Here is a 27,781-nt window from a genome sequence, read left to right as displayed (position 1 = left end):
GTATACTCAACACTTTCTCCAGCTGGTATTTCAGAAAATCAGAATCCAGTCATTTCAATTTTTGCTTCATAAACTCCAATCTTCACCTCCCCAACACCTTCAGAATAAAAGCCATACTTTTTTTTTTTTAATCAACACATATCAGACCCTTTTGTGATCTGTCTCTTATTTTGCCTTTCAAGGATCATGTTTTCTATCACTACATAAACTCCCTTTGCTCAAATACTTCCTCAAAAATATGATGCCAGGACATCTCTCTGTAAAATGTCAGTATCACTGCCTCACTCCTTCCACCATTTTTGTAACCTGACTAACGTCTACTTTTCCATCAAAATTAGTCTCAGAGGCACTTCTAACTGGTGATTTCCTTAAAAGCCCTTCCTAACTTTTTTCAGCCACCACTCTGAGCTAAATCTCTCTACCCTGTTATGTTAACCTCTCACAAATTTCTGTCATAGCACTAGGTCTGTCACGAGGAGGTAATAAATAGATACTGCTAATAACATAAATATTGTCAGTAAAATAAAACTTCTAAAGATAATCATATTCTAATCATTTGTTTCCACCAACATGTGAATATGATAAAAATGGTACAGATTAAATGAAATTTAAATAATAAAATTAATGGTAAATCATACCTACCAAATAAAAGGTTGGTATCTTGTAGGAAAAAGTATATAAAAAGTTAACACGAATAGCATTGATAGCTACTATTTATTAAGTGCTAACTTAATCCCAAATAAGTTTTATAACCTTACAAAGAACATTATATAAGTTAATTAAACTTCAAAAATTTGTAGCTTACTCTTAATTTTCCATTCTTTATATGAGGAAACTGCTGTTCTGAGAGATTAAGTAAATTCACAGAGCTATAAAAGAGGAAGACAGAGAGCGAACCCTATTCCTGTCTGATTCTGAAGTTCTTTCAGTTAACTTCTAGTTTTCACAAAAGAATTCTTATGACCCATAATTCTTGTTTTTATTATATCTGCTTATCATAGCTATGTATCCCTTTAAATAAAAACAGAAATGCAGGTTGATACTTTTAGCTTGGTTCCTAAGCGTGTTCAAGGGATAAGGGAAGAAAGGAAGAGTTTTGTCTTATGGTTTTGATGAGACTCACATAGAAGTTCCATTCTGAACAATCTTTTAGATTAAATCCTCTCTCTGGTTAAAGGTTTCTTTTCTCCTATAACATCTTTTTTTTCACAGAACTTGAATTCTTGTGTTGCTGCTTCTGATGGGGTGTGCGGACCTCTAAATTGTTATGATACTGTTGCTGAGGGCCAGGTCTTTCTACTTTATGTCTCCATATTTTAAATGTATTTTTAGAATTACATATACAACTAGCTATGAAAAAATGTCTTTGACAAGCAATTCTGTTGAAACACTTTTTTTTAAATGTTATTTTTTTTAAAGGAATTACTTTATTTTTATTATTTATTTCTTTACTTTTGGCTGTGCTGGGTCTTCGTTTCTGTACGAGGGCTTTCTCTAGTTGCGGCGAGCGGGGACCACTCTTCATCGCGGTGCGCGGGCCTCTCACTATCACGGCCTCTCTTGTTGCGGAGCACAGGCTCCAGACGCGCAGGCTCAGTAGTTGTGGCTCACGGGCCCAGCTGCTCCGCGGCATGTGGGATACTCCCAGACCAGGGCTCGAACCCGTGTCCCCTGCATTGGCAGGCAGGTTCTCAACCACTGCGCCACCAGGGAAGCCCCCGAAACACTTTTTTTTTTAAATCCAGATATACATTCTGGCAACTTTATTCCTATAATTTTGCCTGGAAAATATTCCCTTCATGTGTTCATTGTTCCCACATTGACTTAGGAAGCATATACTATAGGGATAAAATAAACAGGGATTACATATTTGTCAGTTAGTGTTAATTTTTACTTAATCTTAATTGGAAGACTTTTTTGTTTTACAATTACAAACATTGTAATTGTAAAAGTAAAACTGTAAAAAGTCCTAAGCAAGGACTTTTCTATATGGATACCCACAGATTTCTAAGAAACTGATTTAATATTAGAATTTATTACGTGGAGTTTTTAATGTGTAGTTCAGAACAAGTGGTTTATAGATTTCCATGGCATGTGCTGTTTCTTCTTGCCTTGATTGAAAACTCTTGAAAAAATCTGTAGATCAAGGAAATGTTCCAGGGTAGGGATAAGAAGTAATTCACTGGGAATTCCTTATTTAGCTTCTGCCATAAAGCTATCCTTGCTGTAAGAGTAAGCAAAATATGCAAACACATCAAAAATATATACTAGGGTCACAAAATAAGGTGAATCTTTTCATTACATAGAAATAAATATATATTTTTCCTAATTTAAATTAAAAATATCCCTCCATGTATAAAACTTAATTCATCATGAAGAGTATGAGAGAAGAAGATTTGGAGTCATAAAACTAAAAGCGTTATAATATTAGTTGAAAACTAAGTTTTTTCTTTAATTCATTATTAAAATTACTGGGAAAATTTGACACCAGATTATAAATAATTCATAATCAAAATAGAGATTTCATGTACAAAATGATGTGAGCATCAGTTGAATAGCTAAGGGGTGAAATACAAAAGAGGAACATTTAATTAGGCAGCGAGCAGTATTTGGTCCAAAAGTTGAGTCTGAAAACAAACAACAAAGTAAAATTGAAAATTGATTAGTAATATTTAGTTACTTACAAGACCTTCCAGAATGTCTAATCTGACTTCTTCCCTTTATATTAAGACATTAAACGTACAAGGCATTTAGCTGAATATGTTTAGATCTGTTTATAGAATAAGATTCTAACCCAATGGATACTTTGATAGTTCTACCCTTAAGTATCTTTAAAACACATCATATCATTTTTTTCCTGCCTGTATACGTCTGTTTTTGAATAGTTGGTGTTTTCAGATATTTTCAATTACAAATGCATACCTAAAGTATCTAATAAGAATAGTTTATTGATTTTCTCACTTTTCTTATACTGGTAAGTGAAAGTAGGGTTTTCAGAAATGATGGCTGAACCCGCTGGTCTCCTGATGGCATATCACCATCAAATACAAAACTAGTAGAAGAGAACGCAGCAGCAGTATAAGTGGTCAGTGATGCATCTGGGGCTTGGCTGAGTTGGACTAGGCTTTTAGGCACACTGACCCTCCAATCTACTGGACCTGTTCCCTGTGTAAGTATTGCTGCAGAGAGGAGATTGCTGCTTCTAAATTGTCTCTGCCTACTTGGGGCTGGCCTCTGGGACTCACTATGAAAGCCTTTCTTAAATTGCATCAATCGCTAATGGCCTAAGGGATTCGAAATTTTGCACTTCTTGCCCTTAAGTTAGGAATGTCAGTGAGAACCGTAACTCCTCTAACTTTATCTTGTGAGACCACACTTCTTTCCTGGGGCGATGGGGTGTAAATATGCCCAAATCTGCAATTAACCTTGAAACTGGAAAAAAAACACAAAAAACAAAAGAAACAAAATCCTTGCATCAATACCTTTCAATGCAATTCCCTTTTATTATAATTCTCTCTTAACTATGAGCATTTTGATCTGAAAATTCATTATCTTCCAGTCAGAAAAATTCCCCCCCTTGCCTTATCCTCATCTGTCTTTTCCTTCCCTCCCCGTCTTCTATCTTTGATCAATGCATGTGTTGTATTTTATAATTTTTAACAACTTTGTTGTCACTTATTAGATACTGAAGTCTATCCCCTGTATTGGCTTTTCTCTCTTATTCTCTACTTTTTTTTTTTCACTCTTCTCTATGAGAAAGTTTCAACATGTTTTCTACATCATTTATTTGATTTGAATTTTTCAGTACTGATGCTGTAGTTTATTGCTTCTAAATTTGTAATTTAATTTAAATTCAGTAATAAATTTTGTGGATTTTTAAATGTATTTTTTCTCATTTAGGCCACATTTTAATTTATATTCCGGTTTCTCCATCTCAGTAAATGACAAATGCATTCTTCTTGTTGCTCAGGCCAAACAACAACAACAAAACAAAAAGTCATCCTGAGTTTTTCCTTTCTCCCACATCTTACAGCCCATCCATCAGCAAGCCTCATCGACTCTACCTTCAATATATATCCTCAATTACTCACTTCATTTCTCCTCTGTTTCTAATATCTTAGGTGGAGACATTATCACTTTACATAGAAGACCTCAATATCATCTGATCTCATCTCCCCAATTCTATCCTTGCTCCCATATAGTGCGTTCTCCACAAAACATCCATTGAAGGATCATTTTACTTTATTTTATTTTTTAACATCTTTATTGGAGTATAATTGCTTTACAATGGTGTGTTAGTTTCTGTTTTATAACAAAGTGGATCAGCTATATGTATACATATATCCCCATATCTCCTCCCTCTTGCGTCTCCCTCCCACCCTCCCTATCCCACCCCTCTAGGTGGTCACAAAGCACCAAGCTGATCTCCCTGTGCTATGCAGCTGCTTCCCACTAGCTATCTATTTTACATTTGGTAGTGTCTATATGTCAATGACACTCTCTTACTTCATCCCAGCTTACCCTTCCCCCTCCCCATGTCCTCAAGTCCATTCTCTATGTCTGCGTCTTTATTCCCGTCCTGCACCTAGGTTTGAAGGATCCTTTTAAACCTCACCCAATCATGTTAACTTTAACGGATGGTATTATTGTTAACAATCACCTGCTTCTTCCTTTTTCTCCGGTATATGTTCTTCCACACCTGTTACGTTGAGAGTCTCAGGAGAAAGAGTACATATCCTGACGCCATCCAGAGGCTTGGTGATGTGACTTGTGGGGTAATTTGATGTGAATGCAGTGATCTGGGCCAGTTCCCAGCAGAAGTAACTCCATCTCTCTTGCTCTTCCCGTCTGCCTTGGCGCATGGTTGTTCAGCCTGGGCTCCAGAATGGAAGGACACAGAGGAGAGCCACAGCTGACCTCTATCCTTGGATGTGGAACATGAACAAGAAATAAATCCCTACTGTTTATGTCAGAGCTCAGCCTATCCAGGCAAAGAGTCCTCTACCTTCTCTACCAAGACCATCCAATGTTTCCCGCAAACTGGAAGGCCAGTTTCGAGGGCCTGCAGGGCTTTCTATGAGTTAGCCTGTCTACCTCTCTGCTCCGATTTACTTTCCCCGTATACACTCTGCTCCAGCCACACTGACTCCTAATGTTCCTGGACTCCTCCAGCTCCCTCTAGCTTTGCATAGTTTGCATTTACTTTCACTTCTGCCTGCAAGGCTTTTCTTAGATTAGCCCATGGTTCATTCCCTCCCTTTATTCTCAGATCAGCTCTCACCTTTCATAAAGGTCTTTTCTAACCAGTCAGTAAAATATTCAGGCTGAGTCAACTTCTTGTTTCACACTCTGCTTTGTCTTCGTACAACCTATTGCTTATATCTTTAAAAACAACAGTAACAACATTTATTGATCAGTTACCACATGCAAGCACTGTTCTAAGTCTTTTCTGTGTTTCATCTCATCTTATCCTCTTAATAACACTATGAAAAAGGCACTGCTATTATCTTATTTTACAGATTAGGAAACTGAAGGACAAAGAGATTAAGTAACTTGGCCACATTCACAGAGAATTAAGTGAAAACGCCTGCGACAAACCTAGGCATTCTCATTTTAGAGAACAGGCTCTTAGCCATTATGCTAAGCCAGCCTGAAATTGTCTCAAGTGTGTGGATGACTTCTCTTTGGGGCTACACACTATTCATCTAGAAGCTGTTGAGAGATTCCTTGCCAGGATCAGAAGTTGAAAGCTGGCGTGATGTAACCTGGCATTATTATTTCAGAGGTTTAGCAGCCTTAGAGAAGCAAAGATGCTATTGGGGCCATACCAAACCCCAGCAAGGGGAACAGACGTTCTGTTAATTCTGTTCCTGTTTTTATGTTTTAAAAATTTTTCTACTCTTTATTTTTGTAATTTTGGGGAGGATCCACATACAGAAGATCAGCATTTCAGTATCTAGCTTATTCACAACATCCATGGAATAATTATATCAAAACTTCTTCCTAGCTATGACCCAATGTCAGGGAAAAACCTTGAACTCCACTGTATGGGGAAAAGGAACAGCAGTTCTAATGAGTCATTTGCTTTCTGTTTATTGTTGCTTTGCTAGCTCTAGGCTTCCAGATATAGGTGATTCAGAATGACTTATATACACAGCACAGGAAACAGGCTTTGAACACATTGCTTTCATCTCTTATAGCCCCAGCTCATTTGGGTATGTTGGTGAACTTAGATGGTGTTTTTGTGTTTCCTGTGACACAAGCCACTGTATTAGAAAAAAATGTACACTTCATCCCTAAGAATTTTTCTATCATTTGGTTTTCCAATCCATGACCACCTGGCTTGCATTCAATTTGTCGAGGGCGGTGAGGAGTAAACAGACAATAAACAATAAAAACATAATAAAAATAAAATTACATAGAATGTTAGAAGCTGGTAACTGCTATAGAATAAAAAAAGCAATCAGAACAAAGGGATTAGGAGTGCCCAGACTAGGACAAAACAAAAAGTTTGGTATTAAATAAGGAGTCAGGGTTGGTGTGTCGGCAGTAATATTAGTATGTCCAATCTAAACGGATAAAAATCTACCTGCAATTTGTAGAGTTCCAGAGCTCTACTTTAATCTTCCCCAGAGGAGTAAAACTCCGTTAAGAAAAGAGGCACAGATGGTTTTCATTCAATCTTTTCTCTCAGGTTTGCTTGAGAGGCGATGGTATTTACTCTGTCATTTTTGGCTGAGTCACATTGCTTAGAAAAGGTAACTCCATCATTACGGAAATACGATACAAAAGAAAATATATGCTTGCAAAATGCCAATAGGAGTAGAGATTTGGCTAAGAGCAAACATCATCCTGATTTCAGCTGTTTTTTTTTTCTTTCTTGTTTTTAGTATCTGAATGATATACTATACTAATATGTGAGTAACTGTGAACGTAGCATGAGAAAATTTTGACAGAAGGTGAAAGAATGCATAGAATACAGAGTAGTGGGGTTTTTTTTAATAGTGACTATGGTGATTCCACAATTTTATATGGAGAGTTTTGTCTTTATAAATGAAAATAGTTTGAATTTAATTTATATTGATAATATATCTTGGAGTTTAGAGATAGCAGTGTATGTGAAAATTACTAGTCAAACGTTTTAAAAGCAAATAATTAAATTTAAATCATAAATAAATTTCTTTATATCCTCAAGATACATCATGTGAACAAAACATTTACGAAACACAGAAATAAAGCACTTTTGCTAGAGAAACATTTGAATTCAAAAAATCATGCATTTTTAGTTGGAAATATGTTTGTGCATGGCATTTGAACCATCAAAGAGGTGATTAATATTTATTAATTAAGCTCCAGAACTAGGTGTATTTTTAAATCCACAGCTTATAATCCTTTTCTGTAGTGTTTATTGCCCTGAGTGAATCAGACTATATAAAAATCAGGGGAGAGCTTTTTAACTTAGTAATTGAAAATCATCGATTGAGCCAAGCCTATTTCAGTAAATAGTGGTTTTACGGGTAATATTTCACAATTCATTGGCACTTTACTAAGAGAAAAATCCCACTTTACTTTTAGGAAACTTTCTCTTGCTGCCATCACCTGTAATAAATATACAGTTTTGACTAAAAATTAATGGAAATGCCTATTTTTCCTCTGCCAAAGCACATAAAAATGATTGTAACTCTTGGCAATTTCTTTGAAGAATTATATTCTATACACCATGTCAAGCTTGTTAAACATACCTTTGAACTTCCCTTCCAAAATCATATTCAGAGACAGTTTGTAGTGCAAAAGTAAAATAGAATTTAGGTAGATAAATACATATATGCATACATATAAATACATAAAGTCTGCTTTCTAAGAATTTATACTCTTTTTTTTGGTTCAAACACGTCATAATCATTTTCTTTAATTTCTTATTAATTAGATTTAGCTTTAAGTTGCTACATGTATTTCCAACCATCAGATGCAACTTCCGAAGATGAAGGACTTTATTATTAAGGGTTTACAAAGCAATCACTTCTCATTTCTTCTGGTCTTCCAGGAGTGGTTCCAAAAAAATATCACAATAGCAACATCTTTGGCGTGAGAATTAAACCAAGAGAAGACAACATTTGGAGTTCCCATATGTATTTGCCTATGTAAATTTTGGTTTTATATAATTTAAGAATTACATAATGATCAAAATCACCTAATGATCAAGCATCAGTAAAATTATCAAATATATACTTATGTCAAAAAATTTGCCTACTAATTTATGTAAGGAACATCCTACATTCATTCATTTGCTCTGGAAAAACAAATCTGTCATCAATGATCAGTAGAAAATCAGTAAACACTTATCAGCTAATCCAGATGAGTCATGCAATATTTTGTGTCTTTCTCTTCATCAATGAATTAAGAATAATGGAAAAATATGTTTTCCTGTCAAGTCACTGGGCCATATGGAGTTGAAAATTAGATTGTTTATGTTACAAAACTCAGTAAAGGTTGAAATACTATATAAAAATTGTGAGAACAGTGTTCACCTAAGCATATTCTTTGGGAGAAAATTATCTGACCTTCCTGACACGTGACGCTATATAAAAATAATAAGAACAATGTTCAATTTTGCTTATGATTTTGCTCGTGCTTTTCTGGGCACTTTTCTGTGCTGTGCACATGCTATTTTATTTAATCATTATAGTAGCCTTATGACAAGATGAGAACTCATGATCCACATTTTCTAAAGGAGGAAACTGAGTCACAGAGAAGTAATTTTCTTAAGGCCACACTGTTAATCAGTGAGAATAGAATTTGAATTCCATCAGCCTGTCTGCAGAGCCCATGTTCTTAATCCATACACTGTTTTCAATATCGTCTAGATTTCTAGTGTGGAGGAAAACATCATCTTGCTCGATTAAATAACAGTATTGTTATGTATCAAAATATAGTTATTTACAGCTTTTTTCTTTCACACATTATAAAAATAGTTCTGCAGAAATAGCTTAATATGACATTAGATGAGAGAAGAATAGAATTTTTCCTTTAGCGTAAATTCCCATATGCTATTACAAGCATACTTCAGGGAAAAAGAATTTGTCTTGCATTTGACTGATGTTTCTAAACTTCTAACAAGTTAGAAGTTACTGGAGCAGTATAATTGCACCCGAGATCTTCTCACTCATTTCTAACCACGGCCTACATATTTTGGTAGCCAGAAAATAATTTAAATATTAATTAGGAGGTATCCCACACCTCAATGCCTCATTCTCTAAATAAATTTTTTAAAATGTTTGAAATAATCCCGGTTGAACTAACTTGGTCATACAATGTTAGTAAAAAGGTCATTGTCTTTAATCTGTAAGCACACGTGTTTGGGGATTGTTTTCTGTACCCCTTTGTATTCTGAGCACTTAATATATGATAACACAATCAACTCTCACTGAACTATTTACTTCATTAAGTGAATTAACTGAATTATTTTGGTGATTTCCAATTTGTTAGAATTTGGTTCTTTTAACATGTGAAATGCAATTGGAGGAAATAGGCTGTGTTGAATATCTATTGACATATGGAGATTAGGCTGATGTCTTTGTTTCATTATTAATTCTGTTTAATGACAGGTTTGCAAAGTAAAATCTGAAGACAATATATAGTAAATCTACTGTAGGGAAAAGAGACATTACAGGGGCCCAGATATACAGAAATTTTATGATTGTCTTTATTTGCAGTGAGGCGCTAGGTAAGCAATTGTGCCGTGTAGATGAATACACCGCCTAGGGCACCACTTACAACATCACACGGTGTTCTCGACTGAGAGGGTTCCAGCAGTCAGAGCAACCTTTGCAGCCTGTGGGGAAGCAGGGAGCCACAGCAGGCAACTGGAGAATGCATGCAAAAGCATGGGTGCGATGCTTCAATGGAAGGCTTGCACCTACAGAGCACAGGGAGGGAGGGACACAGACAGTAGAGTTCATCTTCTTCACCTAAATGATGGTGCCCCAATTAAAGAGAAAAGATGGAAAGCAGTTTCTATAAGTTTAAGTTTTGATAAGTAGGAACTGGGATCTCAAGATGATTAAGTGAACTAGCTGCAAAGTCATATTTAGCATATTCTTGGCACATGGAAAATTTTCATAATTACATATATATATACACATACCGAGAGATAATGACCATCATGACAGTATATAGTAAAGACTTGCTAATATAATTGGGATTGCAGGAAACTCTAAAGAAAGGGATAGCCCTGGATTTGGGAGTAACAAATAGGCTTTAGAAGCAGCAGGAAGAAAATCAGAAAGAATGAAGGGAAAGTAACTCTACATTCGGATAAGAGAAGTTCGATGTAGTCAACCTGTCGAAAACATGGTTATAAGATGCATTTCTAACTGGAATTGCAAACAAAAACATGCAAACCTCTAGAACTACACATTGAGATATTGCCAATGCCTAGGCAAACAAAACAAATAGCTCACCATTCTAAATTCACTAGGGGAAAAGAAAAATCAGAGAACAGTTCAGGAATTGTGAGGTTTTTGACTTGCATATTCGGTTTGGAAAAAATATATATACCCATTTTGAATAAAACAGAAAAACAAATGCCTGCAAAGTAGATGATAACTATATTAATCATTTGATATGTGATATGCACGTTTCTAAATGTGTTCATGAATTTACTAATGTAGTTTCACATTAATCAAGTAACATATGTAGTATTGGTGTTTCCATGTACAGTTGAGGAAAGTTAGACAAGATAATGGTGGAACCGAGATTTGAGTGTAGGCAACTGGCTGTAAACCCCGAGGCCTTCAACCATATCATATTGCCAAAATATGTCATTTTTGTAAATAGTCTACCCATGTAGCTAAGGGAAAATTCTAATGGTTAAAACATGCAATTAATGACCAAAAAGTGAAGTTAAAAAGAAAAAAAAAGATACAGTAGATCCCTCAAAATATTCATGTAGAATAAGAGATATTTTTATTTTGTACTGAGGTATAATTGACGTATAACATTATATTGGTTTCAGGTGTACAGCACAATTCAATATTTGTATTATATATTGCAAAATGATCACCTCAATAAGTCTAGCTAACATCTGTCACCATACATAGTTACAGCTTTTTTTCTTATGATGATACATCTCTCTACTCTCTTAGAACTTTCAAGTATGCAATACCGTATTATTAACTATAGTTACCATGTTGTACATTACATCCCATGACTTATTTATTTTATAACTGGAAGTTTGTACCTTTTGACCCCCTTCACCCATTTTGCCTACCCTCCACCCACACCCTGCCTCCTATTTTCTGTATCTATGAGGTTTTGGGGTTTTTGTTTGTTTGTTTTAGGTTCCACATATAAATGAGATCATACAGTATTTGTCTTTTTCTGTCTGACTTACCTCACTTAGCATAATGCTCTCAAAGTCCATTCATGTTGTCACAAATGATAAGGTTTTATTATTTTCTTAGCTGAATAAGAGATTTTTTGAAATAGTCCATTATAAATATAACTTTTAATGATATTAATAGCCTGTAGTACTTACCTCTGAATGACTTTAAATGTAGTATTGGATGCTGGTTAGCTATATTTCTTCTGTATTTCAAAAAGACAATATTATCTTCAATTTTTGCGAATAAAATGTGAGTACATTTCTTAAGACAGCTCATAAGCCCTTCAACAAAGCTCTGAATATTTTTGTGGTATATAGCAAAGCCTCTTGACCCAGTCTACAACTCGAAAATAGCCCCAGAGTTTGAGAAATGGCTGGTCCAGTGACCTTGCCAAAGTTACTACAAGGAGAGATTAAGAAGTAAAAATATATTTTTAAATCAAGGGCTTGAGTAAAAAAAATTCTGTTACAAAGCGAAGCAAAAATTGACAAACTGAGAATCAGTTTGGATCTCAAATGACATAATGAAGGAGTAAAATTGGAAAGAGTTATGTTTATATATATATTATGCTACTGCTTCTGAACTAATGTCAAAATATGTCAAAATTCCTACTTAATACACCTCAATTGCCCATATGCATGAAATATCTCAGGCTTATGACTTACCTTTACTCACATTTGGTGCTCTCTGTTTAGTTAATTCCTTTTAGAATTATTTCTGAAAGGGAAATACTGCAAAGCAAGATGTATAAACCCTTGCTTGGTGAGCTCATGCAGTAACTTTGATAAATGGTGCCTGAGGCACTGGAGAGACATCTATAGGTTCTCTGGAACCCTAAGAGTGAACAGCGTTAAAATAAGCAGTGAAAAGTGCTAAATCAACAAAAGCGATATGATTTCTGGGTTTATTCTAATAGAAAAAGTTTGTAAATAACTAAATTAATGCCTCATTTAGCCTTTCTTCCTCAGCCATTATTTGCCATGTTAATTCTCTTCCTGGTTCAATCCTTGTTCCATAGTCTTGTCTGATTATTTTCTTGTTCTCTAATATAACTCATTCTTCAAATTCTAAATAACTCTATATGAAGAATTCTCAAATATTTCCAGCGAAACAGATTGTTATATTCAGTCTGTAATATATTACATTGATTAATACAGTATTTGTTCTACTTACTTAGGCTGCCTTAGGTTCTTTCTTTGCCTGGTTCTTTTTCTGCCTGGTCTTCCTACTAAGAGACAAAATGAAAATATATTGAATGGCAAGTGATTCAGTGAAAAAAAGATCTTGATACGAAAATTAGAAAGCAGCCACTTCCAAACTGTAGAATCCTTGTCCAACGCACAAGACACAAACATTCTTAGCTACAAAACAAAGACAAAACACATACATACGCACAAAACGAAAAAACAAGAAACAATGGATCCATACTAAGCCTATATGCTACTTTAGGGAATTTAGAAACGACATTAAAAATATAAAGCTACAACAGGGCAGGTTTTATATATTATATTAGTTCTAGTTGCCAGATGTCTTGTAGGACATAGCTTGGCAAAGGAAGGGCCACATTGATAACTAATTAATAAGTGGCGGAAGGAGGCTATGGATAGACAGTTCAAATTAGTGACTGAAAAAAAAAATCTACTCCCCGCTTCTTAAATTATTTTTTTCTACAAATCATTTTTCTTCCACCTTTGGGGTCACGTTGTGTACTTTTCTAAGTATCTCTGAATGATCTTTATATTGTGCAAGAAAAATCCTTCAAATTTGGTTGAGGAAAGTTCAGTGTAGTCAAGCTGTTATAGTACTTTCTGACTACACTTGAATTATACCTTGCTAACATAAAGGACTAATTTGGGTAATTCTGTCCATCCAGTAGTCATTTTATAGAAGGAACAAAGTAATGATATTTCCAGTCAAAATAGTCATTTATTGTTTGACATTCACTAAGATTAGATACATTGATTTTAATTCATTTACCTTTTTTTTTTTTTAAGTAAATTTTTTCTGTCCTGATTGGTAATTTTTTAGTACATGATACAAGGAATAAAGATTCAGTAGAGAGCAATTTAGGTCATTAATTATAATAAGTGGCACTCTTTTCATTATGTTGGGCAAGAGTGAGTTTATATCCATCCGTCTCTTTATAAGTATCATTATTATCCTGACTCGCCAACCCAGACCTTTCTACAAACGCCATGTGTTCAACTACCCATCAGTCTTTTTCACACAGATAGTTCTTAAGCACATAAAAGTCAATAGAGCTGTGAATTAACACTCTCTTCACTGATCTTTGTCTTATACTCTTAATCTTGTAGACGGATTCCCCGCTGACCAAGTTCTTAAGCCAAATGCCTGCCCGAGTGTCATCTGAATCACTTCCTTTCCCTCACACCCTACTTCCAATAAGTCATCTTGTCCTTAAAAATGTCCTTCAAAATGCCTCACATATCCTTTTCTTCATTTCATATCTACTGTTAAATTTCGATCTGGCCGCCACATTCCCTGTTATGATGTCCCTGACATCGTACTTGACTTAGCAACAGCATTTGTCACGCTGGATCCATTTCTCTTCCTTGAAATACTTTTTCCAGGATGCCACACCCTCTTGGTTTTCTCCCTGTCTCAAGTATCGTTGCTTTTGTGTTGCTTCTACCTTTTCTCCTAAACTCACTGGCATGTGACAGTGTTCAGTATTTGAGCCTCTTTTATACACTCATTCCTTTGCTAATCTCATCAGTCTTAATGAGATACTAAGATATTCTTTTTATGTTGATCACATTATAATGAGAGTCTGAACTGCTTCTCTAAACACCAGCATGCTGTATGCCAACTGAACATCTCTGCCCCGGGGGGTTGAAGACACATATGACAGAGTACATCCAAAACCACTTTCTGAAACTCCACCCACCTCCCCACAAACAGTTTTTCTAACAGTTTTCTATGTCTCCATCCAAAAACCTTGGATCACACTCTATTTCTATTTTTCTTTGATACAACACATCTATTTCATCAGCAAACATTACCTTCAAGACATCTCCTCACTTCTGTTTTAACAAACTTTATTGTAATTATCTCTTGACCTATCTCCTTAATTCCACCCTGTTCCACCTAGTCTATTCCCAACACAGCAGCCAAAGCACATGTTTTTTGTTTTTCAGCCACGGCACGCAGCTTTTGGGATCTTAGTTTCCTGACCAGGGATTGAACCCAGGCCCTTGGCAATGAGAATGTGGAGTCCTAACCACTGGACAGCCATGTGAAAATATGTCAGATCACATCACCCCTTTGCTCAAAACCTGCCCATGTCTTCTCATCTCTTTTATGGCCGAAGTCAAAAGCACTACAATAATGCACGTGCCTGTAAATGATCTGGCCTATAATGTCATTCTGATCTCATCTCCTCTTCTTCTTGTTCTTTTTGCTTTAGAGATGCTGGCCTCAGAGGTTTCCCTCCAACAAGCCAGAAAGCAGCCACATTAGAACATTTGCACTTGTGACTCTTTGCCTGGAACTCTGTCAAGTCTATTTAACGCTAGTCGTCAGTGGTGTGCTAGTAAATATTTAACAACCAAAAATATGTAAGCATGTAAATAAGCAAATTTCACTGATTAAAAAAAGATACATATCACCCCATTTACAAACAATTATAATGCATACATTACTCCTTATTATAAATTCCACATAGCCTATTGATTCTTACAGAATGCTTGCATTGATTTTTTGCCAAACGATTGCATCCACATACAACCTATTGTTGCAATCCAATGAATATTGACTAAATCCTACTGCAAATAAATGCTTGATTACTATCTGATTCAGCAAAGAAGTTGCTCAGGTCATTGACAAATGAGTTTAGTTCCAGCTTGGGTGTTGGTTGATACTTTTGTTTACATTAGCCTGTAGATAAAAGATGTTTGTAAAAACTTAAGTTTTTCATCAATTAAATAAGCCACTTTTTTTTCTGCTAAGTTGAACAATAGGTTTCATTAGTTAGAATAGTATTTCTTCAAATTTTTGTGTTATTTGCATGTAATAGCTACACACGAGTTTAATATGCTTTATTTATGCTTTCTCCTTTACTTTTTCAAGTCCAGACAATCACTAACTAAATAGATTAAGCCTTGATTTAGTCAGCATTTGCTGACTTTCATAATAAAAATATTTCCACTGCCCATGATTTTCAAGTTACCAAGATGACACCACTGAACATATAGTTGACAAAGGATGAGCAGTAGTATATAATTCTGTAGTATTTCTACCACACAGATAAAATAAACAAATAACAAGAGTATATATAATAGTAAAATATAGTAATTCACTTAGAAAGAGATGTTTTCAGATACTTTTAAAGATATGATGTTGAATTGTAAATTTATATAATTTAATTATTAGCAATGGCTATATTTACTAACCAGCTGTCCAAATTCTTTTTTTTTCCCCACATCTTTACTGGAGTATAATTGCTTCATAATGTTGTATCAGTTTCTGCTGTACAACAAAGTGAATCAGCCATATGTATACATATATCCCTATATCTCCTCTCTCCTGAGCCTCCCTTCCACCCTCCCTACCCCACCCTTCTAAGTCATCACAAAGCACAGAGCTGATCTCCCTGTGCTATGCGGCTGCTTCCCACTAGCCATCCATTTAACATTTGGCAGTGTATATATGTCAGTGTCTCACTTCATCACAGCTTCCCCTTCCCCCTCTGTGTCCTCAAGTCTGTTCTCTACATCTGCGTCTTTATTCCTGCCCTGCCACTAGGTTCATCAGTACCACGTTTTTAGTTTTCATATATATGAGTTAGCATACGGTATTTGTTTTTCTCTTTCTGACTTACTTAACTCAGTATGACAGACTCTAGGTCCAACCACCTCACTACAAATAACTCAGTTTCATTCCTTTTTATGGCTGAGTAATATTCCATTGTATATATGTACCACATCTTCTTTATCCATTCATCTGTCGATGGACATTTAGGTTGGTCATTTGTATATGTATATTTTATAAAGCAATGTTTTAGTATTTTCCTTAATTAAATGCCTGTAAATATAGTTGTCGCAAAAACAAATATTCCAAAATTTTTTGATATAATCATATTAAGTACCATTTCTTAAATAGCATCTGTGACCCAAAATATCCTATATAAAGCATTTTACCTTTTTAAATTCATTTTAACCATCATATGAAAAAAATAAATTGTAGAATAAAATAAACATAGTAATAGAAAAATATATCAATATTTAAACAAGGAATATCTACATAGTAAACTTAGTATTCCTTTTTTGTGTTTGTATTTTTAGCCCCTAAATTTCTAATAAACCACATGAATAAGCTATTTTGGGAGAATTATACTTGACTACTTCTAGATTTCTAAATTTCTTTCTTATTATTTCATTATTATTTTCCAAGACAATACATTTATATTTAAGTTAGAGTATATCTGGATTCAGTATCTTGTAATAAAATATTTTATCTGATATTATAAAAATTTGAAATTACATTTATATGTAATTCTCTTAATTAAAAATATCACATATAATTTTATTACTCCCACAGAGTACAAATTACCAGATGATAATAATCTTAATAATTTCAGTGTTTACAGGAAGTTTTATTCCCTGTGTTCATTACACATCAGTTATATGAAGGTCAATTTTATTTTCCCTCTTCTCTTTATCTTCCAAATACTGTGTTTACCTGAACTCATGAAATACGTATACATGTACCATAACTGTAGTACTTTAGACATAGGCTTTTCTGTATAGTACGTGTACATGCACTCCAGCTCTGGAGAGAAGGGTGGGGTGGGAGGAAGAGAAGGAGGGGAAGGAAGGAGAGAGAAAGGGAGAGGGTAAGGGAGAGAGAAGAGAATATAGTATTTAGGGAATACCTAGTCTTGGTTTAATGGTGTTAAGGGTAGATCTAGAAAGCCAACCATCATTTATTTCCCTGTGAGGAATATATGTGTGTGTGTTTGTACATATGTGTGTATGTATGTATGTATATGTGTGTATATATGTGTGTACGTGTATGCATAGGTATATGTATATATGTATGTTTCCAAATTTCTATGTGTGTGTCTGTGTGTGTATTCCAAATTTGAATGCCATTGCAAACTACCCCAACTCAGAACTTTCAAAGCAACAGTGATTTTGGAAGTAAAGAAGTTGAGCAGGAGTTATCTGGGGAATTTCTTGATCCATGCGACACTGACTGTGTTACTTGGTAGCATTCAGGTGGCACCTGCACTCATTCAAAGATGAGTTCACTCATATGCCTAGTGCTTCAGTGGGAAGAGCTGGGGAACTGGGCTCAGATGCATCCCTAGCCCTTTCCATCTCACGGCCTCTCTATGTGGTCTCTAGCAGGGTAGTTAGACTATTTATCTGAAGGCTCAGAGTTCATACATACCAAGGTAGAAGCTTCCAATCCTCTTAAGTCCAGGGCAGAAATCGCCATACTATCACTTCCACTGCACTGTATTGGTCAAAGCAATCATAGGCCAGCCACAGTTAATGGTACTGGTATTTGATACCCTGCAAAAAGACCATAAACAGCTAATGGCCACTTGCAGCAAGATGAATCTTAGGTTTCTAAGTTTCTCACTCTTTCTCCTGTTGAACAAAAGGCTGAAACCTCATCTTTTGGAGTCAGATCATTTGGTTACCCATTGTATCCACCGTTTTCCTGACATCTCCTTTATTATAATCAGAACTTTGATACCAGTGTTATTAGGACCCAAACTGGCCAAGAGAAACAGAGATTTCTTCTGATATCACATTACTAAGATGCAGACATTCTCCCAAAATCTACTTCAGGCTCTTTTGCAGTATTTTCCTCGATTGACTCACAAGGAATCAGAAGCTCAGAAGGTAGTGATTGTGACAGCAGGCTGTGAATTCTAATTGTATGGATTAAATACTGACTATATGATACCTATCTGTCCTTGGGTACTTTTCTTAACCTTTCTGTTCTTGGAATCCCTCTTTGATAAAAAAAGGGGATAATATGAATAGCGTCCATAGTCAGTTGATGTGAGGACTTAGCGTGAGGATTTAGTGATTTAACATAAATATTCCTCATTACGATTAACAAATACTTAATAACTGTCAGAGTTCTATCATCATCATCATCATTATCATCGTCACCATTGGAATTTCATCACCCACGTAAGCCTTTTTTGAAGTTTATTATTTATTTTTCTCCCCAGAGTGCTGTCTCAGTACATTCTTGCTGACTGGAGTAGTTAAGCTGAAAGCCTGCAAGTCTATAGAGTATTTGGCCTTCACAAATGCCCTGGCAAACCTATGATTTTATCAGTGTGGTTATTAAATATATTGACTGGAAAGATTGGTCTTTGGAAGTTGTAGATCACATTGAAATCTTAAGAACAGATATAAACAGTAAGCATAATGCAAAATGGAGAAAAATATTGAAATAAAACCTTCTAGGTCAGAAGCATATTTATTGATGCATAAACACAACTACATTCTCTTTGAATCTGTCTGATCTATGTCCCCAAATCCGTAGAGAAGGTAATGCCCATTTTTTTTTATGATACTGTTCCTCTTTCCACCTCCTCTTTTTCTCCCTCTCTCTCTCTCTCCCTCCACAAACACACCCCTCCCTATCTCTCTCTTTCACAATAGTACGAGCCTCTCCTAAGGGTCTACAAGGTCAAGGACTTCATTACTTGAACTAATGACACTGTGGCATTCTGATTTTACTGTCAGGAAGTCCTGGCTAATATTTCAGCTTCTGCAAATTTCTGATCTGGAGAAAGTTATTTAAACGTTGAGCTTTCTCTCTCATGAAGAATATGGGGAAAAAATATGAGCTATATACCTGAAGAGAGTGCCTAGGTCACAGCCCATACTCAAAACCTGTGAACTCGCCACCCTTTTCTGCTCACCAGAAATAAAACGCTTCACCGTCCATTTTAATGGTAGGAAGAAAAAAATGTAGAGGAGGAAAAATTGAATCTTCCTACTAAATCATAAAAATGTCTACATTCATGAATTTAGGATTGTTAATTCCATGAGTCATAGCTTGAAGTTAAATTTTTTTTTTTTATTCTGGGATGCCAGTGTTTCATATATCTTATATTTTTTCTTTAAAAATAAAATATATAGTATAGTGAAAATATAAATAAAATTCTGAAGTTTAATCAGTTATCCACTGAAGCTTTAGAGTCTGAAATGTGCTAAATTTATCCGTAGAGATAATCATGCATCTGCCCAACCACAGCCTGTAACAACTGACCAGTAGTGAAGTGTAGTCAGTCTTGACTTTCCACGGGGGCATCAGTGGAGCTATTCAAACTTTCAGTCACTTGAGGAACAAGACCTAGAAATATTCTGAGAGTATTAATGAGTACCTAATCTCTGTTATTCTCCTACAGTTTTTTCCAATGAAGCCAATGTTGTCAATACAGCCGTGCACATTCTATATCCACACCTTTGTTCATGTCAGATTCCCTCTCCATGGATTCTCTACTTCTCCATCTATCTTTCCATATCCTACAAACTTGTCATTGTCCCATAAAGTACTCCTTGGTCATGCTCATCCTTTTCAATAACTAAAACCTTCAAAGTCTGTGTTTTGTCTTCCATTTAATAAAATCTATTTGCAGTATTACTTAACTTTCCATATTTGCATATTCATTTCCCTGTCTGTAAACACTCTAATCATGACCTTCTAAAGTCATAAGCTCTATCCTATATGTCTTTGTATTCCACATTTTAAACAGAGCAGAGACACATTCAATATACATTGGATTGGTGACAAATGAAGAAAAAAGGTTTCTGAAACTGTGGTAATGTTACATACATATAGATTCAATGTCTAGATGTTTTTTATTTCAGTGTAGACAGGAATTTATGGAAGCCACATTATCTTTACAAAGTTAGTAGGGAGAATTCATAATGTGTAGTTGAATAGAAGTAGCATATAATATACTAAATGTTGAAACAAATAGCAATTTAATATATAACATAAAAAATCTCCCAGGTACCTAGATCATCACAATTAGGTAGTTGGAAAGATGAATTATTACTGCCAAGATATTAAGTGTCATTGTGTAGAAATTGAAACTTCTAAACATTTATAAACCTCTCAGTGTTCATATTAATTATTTTAAATGGGCAAATTCTCCAATGAAATATGAGCACCTTGAGGCCAGATATCATATGTTCTCAACTGTAGGTGGATATCTCAAATTGGACTGCTCATGAGAATCACAGAAGGGGCTTGTCACAAATACTGATTGATGCCGGGCCCACTTCCCCAGATTCTGATTCAGTAGGTCTAAAATAGTGCCCTTGGAGTTGCATGATAACTGTCACTTCATGTGATTTTGTTAAATGGCCCTTGTGCCCCATTAGAGAAACATTAGGGCTCCAATACATTTTAATAGACATTACAAAGTGACATAATAGACTTTAAATGAATGAATGAACGATTGAACAAATTCAGAGGCAAAACAAGCAGTTGAGCCAAAATGAGTATGTGTAGTTAAAACCTAGAAGAAAATTTACCAGTTCCTCTTATAAATGCATATATGTACCTTGAAGATTTTTGCAGGAATTTGAATATCATGCTTGTTTATTTGTTCCAAACTTTTAGGGGTTTTATTTTGAAGTTTTCTGTGGTATTATCTAATCAACTAGATTTGTATATTTCCATCTTAAATACTTTTTAGTGGGTAAAGTACAAGAAAAATTTTTGGAGGGTCTATTGCTCTATATGAATATCATCAGTCAGGAAACAAAAACACAAAGTGGGTTAGTGAGTCAGGTTCACTGAGTAATGTTTATGACCACAGACGAGTTTCAATGTTATGAGCTTGTATTGAACAGAGAGTCATTCCCATTTACAGGCCCCTACACAGCAACGTGATTGGGAAGCAGTAGTCAGAAGGCAATTTGCAGGCAGTGGGGCACCTACAATTGTTTAAAGGGAAAGTAATAAGAAACAAAACAAAATGATACAAGGGTAAGCACATCCTGTTGATTCAACCCAGCATCACAGGAGATAAGAGGAAAAATTCCTGTTAAAATTTTTGAAGTAAACATTGCTAGTGAAGATATCAAACACTCAGAATATGCCATTACCAGTTACCTAGCATTTACTGAAAAGAGGAGAGTTTTCTTTGTTTTTAAACAAACAAACAATGCAATAATTTATGGTGATTAATTTAGCTGCTCTGAGTTGTTTTCTTCACAAACTTACTTAATAAAAAGGCCATGTGGTAAGTCCTTATTATGTTTATTTGGAAGGCAAAAATAAGTTATATTACAACTACTGGGTCCATGGGTACATGGCAGAAAAGCCAAACAAAAAAACAAAACATCATTCTTATTTGGACTGTGTAAATATAGTTTATCCTAGTCTTGTACATGAGTTAAGGCTTCACAATTTTGAAAAATGTATATTACTATTGCATATTGTTTGTTGTCTGTGCGCGTGTGTATATCCTCATACATGCTTTTATTGACATGACAAGATGGCAATAAAAAGTGAAGAAATGTATGAATACATAATGGCAGAACTTCATCTTTCTAATTGTGGCTTTTTAAAACATAGTTTTGACCCACTTACCCTGGAATCACCTGTCGTAGTTGTTATGGATATTGGGGGAGGTCATCCAGAGGATGTGAATGCCAGTTGACCAGCAAGCTGGACCCAGACAATCAGAGGCTCCGCATCCCCTTCTCTAACCTTGGAATGTGCGTTCTGTCCACATTTTCCACAGTGGGAGTTATTTTCAAGGATGCAGTCTTGAGAGAGCAAGGTTTCAGGATACAAGGTTAATATATAAAAGTCAATCTCTTTCCTATATGCCAGCAATGAACAAGTAGACTTTGATTTAAAAACACAATATGATTTAGGTTAGCTTCCCCTAAAAGAAATACTTGGGTATAATCTAACAAAAAAGGTATGAAATTGATATGAGGAAAACTACAAAACTCTCATGAAAGAAACAAATAAGAAGTATTGTTAAATAAATGGAGATATATTTTATGTCCATGGATAGGTAAAACACAATATTGTCAGTTCTTCTCAACTTTATCAATGGAATACCAATCAAAATCCCAAAAGGTTATTTTGTAGGCATTGAAAAACTTGTTTTAAAGTTTGTATGTAGAGGCAAAAGACCCAGAATAGCCAACACAATATAAAGGAGAAGAACAAATTAGGAAGACTGACAGTACCCTACTTCAAGATTTACTATAAAGCTATAGTAATCAAGGCAGTGTAGTATTTATGAAAGAATAGACAAATATACCAATGGAACAGATTAGAGAGCCCAGCAATTGTTTCTCATGCATGTAGTCAACTGACCTTTGACAAAGAAGTAAATATAATACAATGGAGAAACATTTGTTTTTTCCACAAATGGTGCTGGAACAAATTGACAACCACATGCCAAAAAAATGACACAGATATTACACTCTTAGGTAAAAGTAACTCAAAATGGATCACAGACCTAAATATAAAGCTATAAAATTCCTAGAAAGTAACATAGAAGAAAATCTAGATGACATTAGGTATCTTAGGTATCTTAGGCTGACTTTAGGTATAACACCAAAGTTGTGAGTGATGAAAGAAATAATTTATAATATGGATTTCAAAGTAATTAAAAACTTCTAAACTGTGAAAGACACTGTCAAGAGAATGAGAAGACAAGTAATAGCCTGAGAGACAATATTTGCAAAAGACTTATTAATAGGGGACTGTTATCTAAAATATACAAATAACTCTTAAAACTCAACAATAAGAAAACAAATAACCTGATTTTAAAAAATGGACAAAAGACCTTAACAGACACCTCACCAAAGAAGACATACATATGGACATAAACATATGAAACAATTTTCATCATTATGTGCCATTAAGGAAATGCAAATTAAAACATCAGTGAGATACCATTACACACCTAATACAATGGTGATAGTCTGAACACTGACAACACCAAAACCTGGCAAAAATGTGAAGCAACAGAAATTCATTCATTGTTGGTGGGGATGCAAAATGGTACAGCCATTTTGGAAGACAATTTAGCAGTTTCTTACAAAACTAAACAGACTCCTAACATAAGATCCAGCAATCACACTCCTTGATATTTACTTCAAGGAGTTGAAAACTTATGTCCACACAAAAACCTGCACACAGATGTTTATAGCAGTTTTATTCATAGTCACCAAACCTTGAAAGCAACCAAGATGTCCTTCAGTAGGTGAATGAATAAACAGTGGCACATCCAAATAGAGGAATATTATTCAGCACTAAAAAGAAATGAGCTATCAAGCCATGGTAAGATGTGGGGGATCCTTAAATGCCTTTTACTAATTGAAGAAGCCAATCTGAAAAAAATTGCACACTGTATGAATCCAGTTATATGACTTTTTGGAAAAGGCAAAATGTGGAAACAGTAAAAAGATCAGTGGTTGCCAAGGTTGAGGGGAGGGAGGGTGAATAGGTGGAACAGAGAGGATTTTTAGGGCAGTTAAATTATTCTGTGCAATAGTACAATGATGGATACATATCCTTATACATGTGTCCAAACCCATAGAATGTACAACACCGAGTGATCCCTAACGTAAATTACGTACTTTGAGTGATAACGTGTCAATGTAGGCTCTTCACCTGTAACAAATGCATCATTTTAATACAGAATGGTGCTAGCTGGGGAGGCTGTGTGTGCCAGCAGGAAAAGGGTACATGGTAACTGTCTACTTTCTTAATTTTACTATGGACCTAATTGCTGTAGAAAATAAAGTCTACTTAAAAGGAAAAAATGTGTTATTGTGCATCAGCTGTGTTCTAGACTACCCTGCTTACAAGCATCTGGGCCACATGTTTGAATAAGATTATTGTATACAGGGATCATGTTGCTATGGCAATTTGCCTGAACATTCCCCAGTTACCTATGTGCCCTCAGGGGAGGTCATAGCTAAGCACATGCAACTGAGCCATTCTCAAGAGAACCGAGAGTTTAAATGAACCCTTAAACAATCGTTTCTGAGAAAGATGTGTCAATTCTGGATATGCTCTTTTCTTTCCATAAGCAAATTTAGCTGACAAATTTCTTCCCATTTCATGTCAGAGTAGCAGTATTATAAAAGAAGGGAGATAATGGCAATTGCAATGAAATTATTAAAGTCCATGCTGTAAAACAGGGGTTGTGCTAATTCCTCTTCTCTGATCCTCTGAAATGAATAACATTCAAATTGCATAAAAATATCTATCATTCACTTTTTTAATGACAGATTTTATTTTCACATATGTATATTCTGCAAATATCATTGTAATGATTTCATTGTAAAACATCCTGGACAGTAATCTCATACTTCTACATATCAGAGGCAAGTCCCATTTCTAGTGTATTCTTTTTAGAATGGCATCTTTTTTCCCCCCAAATATCAGAGAGTATACATTCTTTCATTAAATATTTTCATAAATTCTTAACTTGTTCCTTTCTGCATCAATTTAATTTTTTCTTATATAATTATCATATGTGATAAAACGTTCTATTTAATCACGATGCTTGAGGCTTTTTCATATGCACGAATTAGATGAATCATTTATTATCATATTATTATAATTTCTTTTGATAAGAATAATTTTCATTCCTATTCAGCTTCAGGAAAGTTCTCCTAAATTCCCTCAATTATATGTTCACAAGTTTTGAAAGTAGGGAGAGCTCTTTTCCTGGGGCCTGTGGCTCTCCTCTCAGAGCATTGCATATGCAATCAATTCAGTGAAAAAAATAAAGAAGTGGTTAAGTGTTCTATATTCAAAACAACTGATTGACTAATCCTTTCCACTTTTAAAAGACTATCTTTTCAACTTGGATATACAAACCCATTTTCTCCCATTATATCAACGTATTGTCTGCAAAAGTGGTTGTCAAGCTCTATAGTTGGCAGTCATTATAAATGGCACTGTCCCGTGAATTGTGCTGCTAACTAATTAAGTGTGAGTTTGATTGAAGCCATTGGTGTCTTTCTCAAAAGTGACATGATCCAACTATTTTGAATAAAAGTAAAAAGGTGGTTGTTAAATGGTGACCTATGTTTGGAGTAGCAAATATATTTATAGTGTATATTTACATGAATATAAAATATAAATGTATACACATGTATGCTTATATATTTATATGCTTATGTTTAATATGGCTCATGTATATGAGGACAATTTTTTATTTTAAGACATGTTTGATAGTCCTTGCATAAACTTGACCTGCTAGAAAATGTGTTTCAATTTCTAAATTTAAGGCTTTATTGACAAAGCTATCTAATTTATGTGTGCGTGTGTGTGTTTACCTACACATAACTACATATGGATATATAACATTTTGTATCTCTTTATTGAATCCAGTATTAATTAATGAGAAAGTGCATTAAATTTCTTTTCTGGTACTACAAGACAAAGAATGTGACTTTTACATGCAAGTTTTAGAACCAATCTCATCACTTTCTTTATTTTGCTTGTGTACTTAGATCTAGTTCTTATTGTAGTTGCTATTTCCTGACAAAAAGTCAGTTTCTTAGTCTTGATAAATGTTAAAATGCCTCCTGCCTGTAATCTTTGTTCAAGTGTCTACACTCCGCCAATGTTTTTCATCATCAAACTTTGACAACCCTGTCAGAAAACTATGTAAATTGTTCTGTAAGGAGGAAAATTAACCTCTGCTCGAAACATCTCAGCTGACACTTGTGAGGAGAATGAGTTGTGAAATATTCAGGCCACCAGCAGAAGGAAAGAGCAGGGACTGCAGGGCCGCACTCTAGAGGCCAGTGACCCCAAGGACCGCCAAGAGATGGGTATCTTCATTTGCCTCTAATAGATTGGTTTGGGATGCGTGGTTATAAATAAATATTTCGATGAGACAGTTTTAATAACATTGTCAAGGTACTGTTTGTCTCAGAAGCCTGGTGTTCTCTCAAAAGCATTTCAGTTAAAACTACTTTTCTTAAAAGAAAAAAGAAAAAAGAGAGAGATACCTATGTTGCTTCTCATTTAATGTATAATCCATACTGTTTTGTTTAAAATATGTATTACAGGAGTTATTAGAACTGCCTTACATAACATGGACAGAGAAGCCAGAGAACATTACTCAGTGGTCATTCAAGCCAAAGACATGGCTGGGCAAGTTGGAGGGCTGTCGGGATCCACCACGGTCAACATCACCCTGACAGATGTCAATGACAACCCCCCACGGTTTCCTCAAAGTACGTACCTGTTTCTTCTGATTTGCACTTATCACTATTCATTTATGTAAAACAGATTGAAGTACAGTTGACCCTTGAACAACACAGATTTGAGCTGCAAGGGTCCACTTTTACATGGATTTTTCTCAGTAGTAAGTACTACAGGACTACATGATCAGATCTGTGGTTGGTTGTATCTGCAGATACTGAGGAACCTGGATACAAAGGGCCGACTATAAGTTATATGCATTTTTGGACAGCATAGAGGTTGGACGCTCCTAACCCCCATGTTGTTCAAGGGTCAACTATACTTCAACATATAATATCATGTTACTATTATCTTAAATGAGAATATTTTGTTTTGTATGGTCTTCCTTTTATACACAAGACTAAAGAAATCACTCCATCTGTGGTCTCCTGAACCTGGTAGATAATTGTCATTGTGTTAGATATCCATTTCAGTTGGCATCACAGTTAAATACTAAAAATGAGATGGTGGTACTAAGGAATGATATCCTGCATTTGCTGAAGTAGTTATGTATCACTAAGGAATTCATGGAGATATTCATGATACATTTTGATATGGGCATTCTACTCTTGCAAAACAGTCAAAAATGCGCGCTTTGTGACTGAAATTAAAAAAAAATCCTGCAGGTTAGGAATGAACACTTTTCACATACACACACACACACAAACACGCCATCCAACCACAGGGTACGGCTAATGTAATAAAGTCTGATCTCAAAGTAGAATATGAACCTTGTGAATACACAGCACAAACTATCAGGCAATTCAAGGGGAGAGAGTGTCAGTTCTGTGAGCTCAGAATGAAATGGTGTTTATGACACCCTCAGAAAGGGAAAGAAACATATATGAGTATTTCTAATGTGGCAGAAACTGTGGATGGCATTTTATAGAATAACTATTAATTACCATAAAAGTCCTGTAGGGGAGCTGTCCTTCTTACACATGCTGTTTAAAAACTGTAACGAAGTAGACAGCATGGGATGTCAATAAAGGCTCTCCACAAGTCAGTATGAAAGGCCGTCCCCAGCCTTATCTCTCAGCATCGCTCTCAGTACACTCAGTACACAATGGATACTGCCTGTTCCGAAAACATAACAGTTTGCACATCCTTAAATCAGCCCAGAATTTTCCACACTCACATTCCTTTGTTTA

At 35.2% G+C, this 27,781-nt stretch overlaps 1 protein-coding gene across 4 annotated transcripts in view; it reads left to right on the top strand.

The window, feature by feature from the left end:
• Positions 1 to 27,781, top strand: part of CDH18 (cadherin 18) — a 577,532-nt gene that overhangs the window by 429,717 nt on the left and 120,034 nt on the right. For all 4 annotated transcript variants that reach the window (XM_082380804.1, XM_082380803.1, XM_082380806.1 and 1 more), the window contains exon 5: positions 26,456 to 26,623. In XM_082380804.1, the coding sequence (XP_082236930.1) occupies positions 26,456 to 26,623 (168 nt within the window). The remainder of the gene's footprint in view (positions 1 to 26,455; positions 26,624 to 27,781) is intronic.

The sequence above is a fragment of the Balaenoptera borealis genome (genome assembly GCF_965194805.1).
Source record: "Balaenoptera borealis genome assembly, chromosome: 2".
Lineage (NCBI taxonomy): Eukaryota > Metazoa > Chordata > Mammalia > Artiodactyla > Balaenopteridae > Balaenoptera > Balaenoptera borealis.
This window is presented reverse-complemented; position numbering and strand designations above follow the sequence as displayed.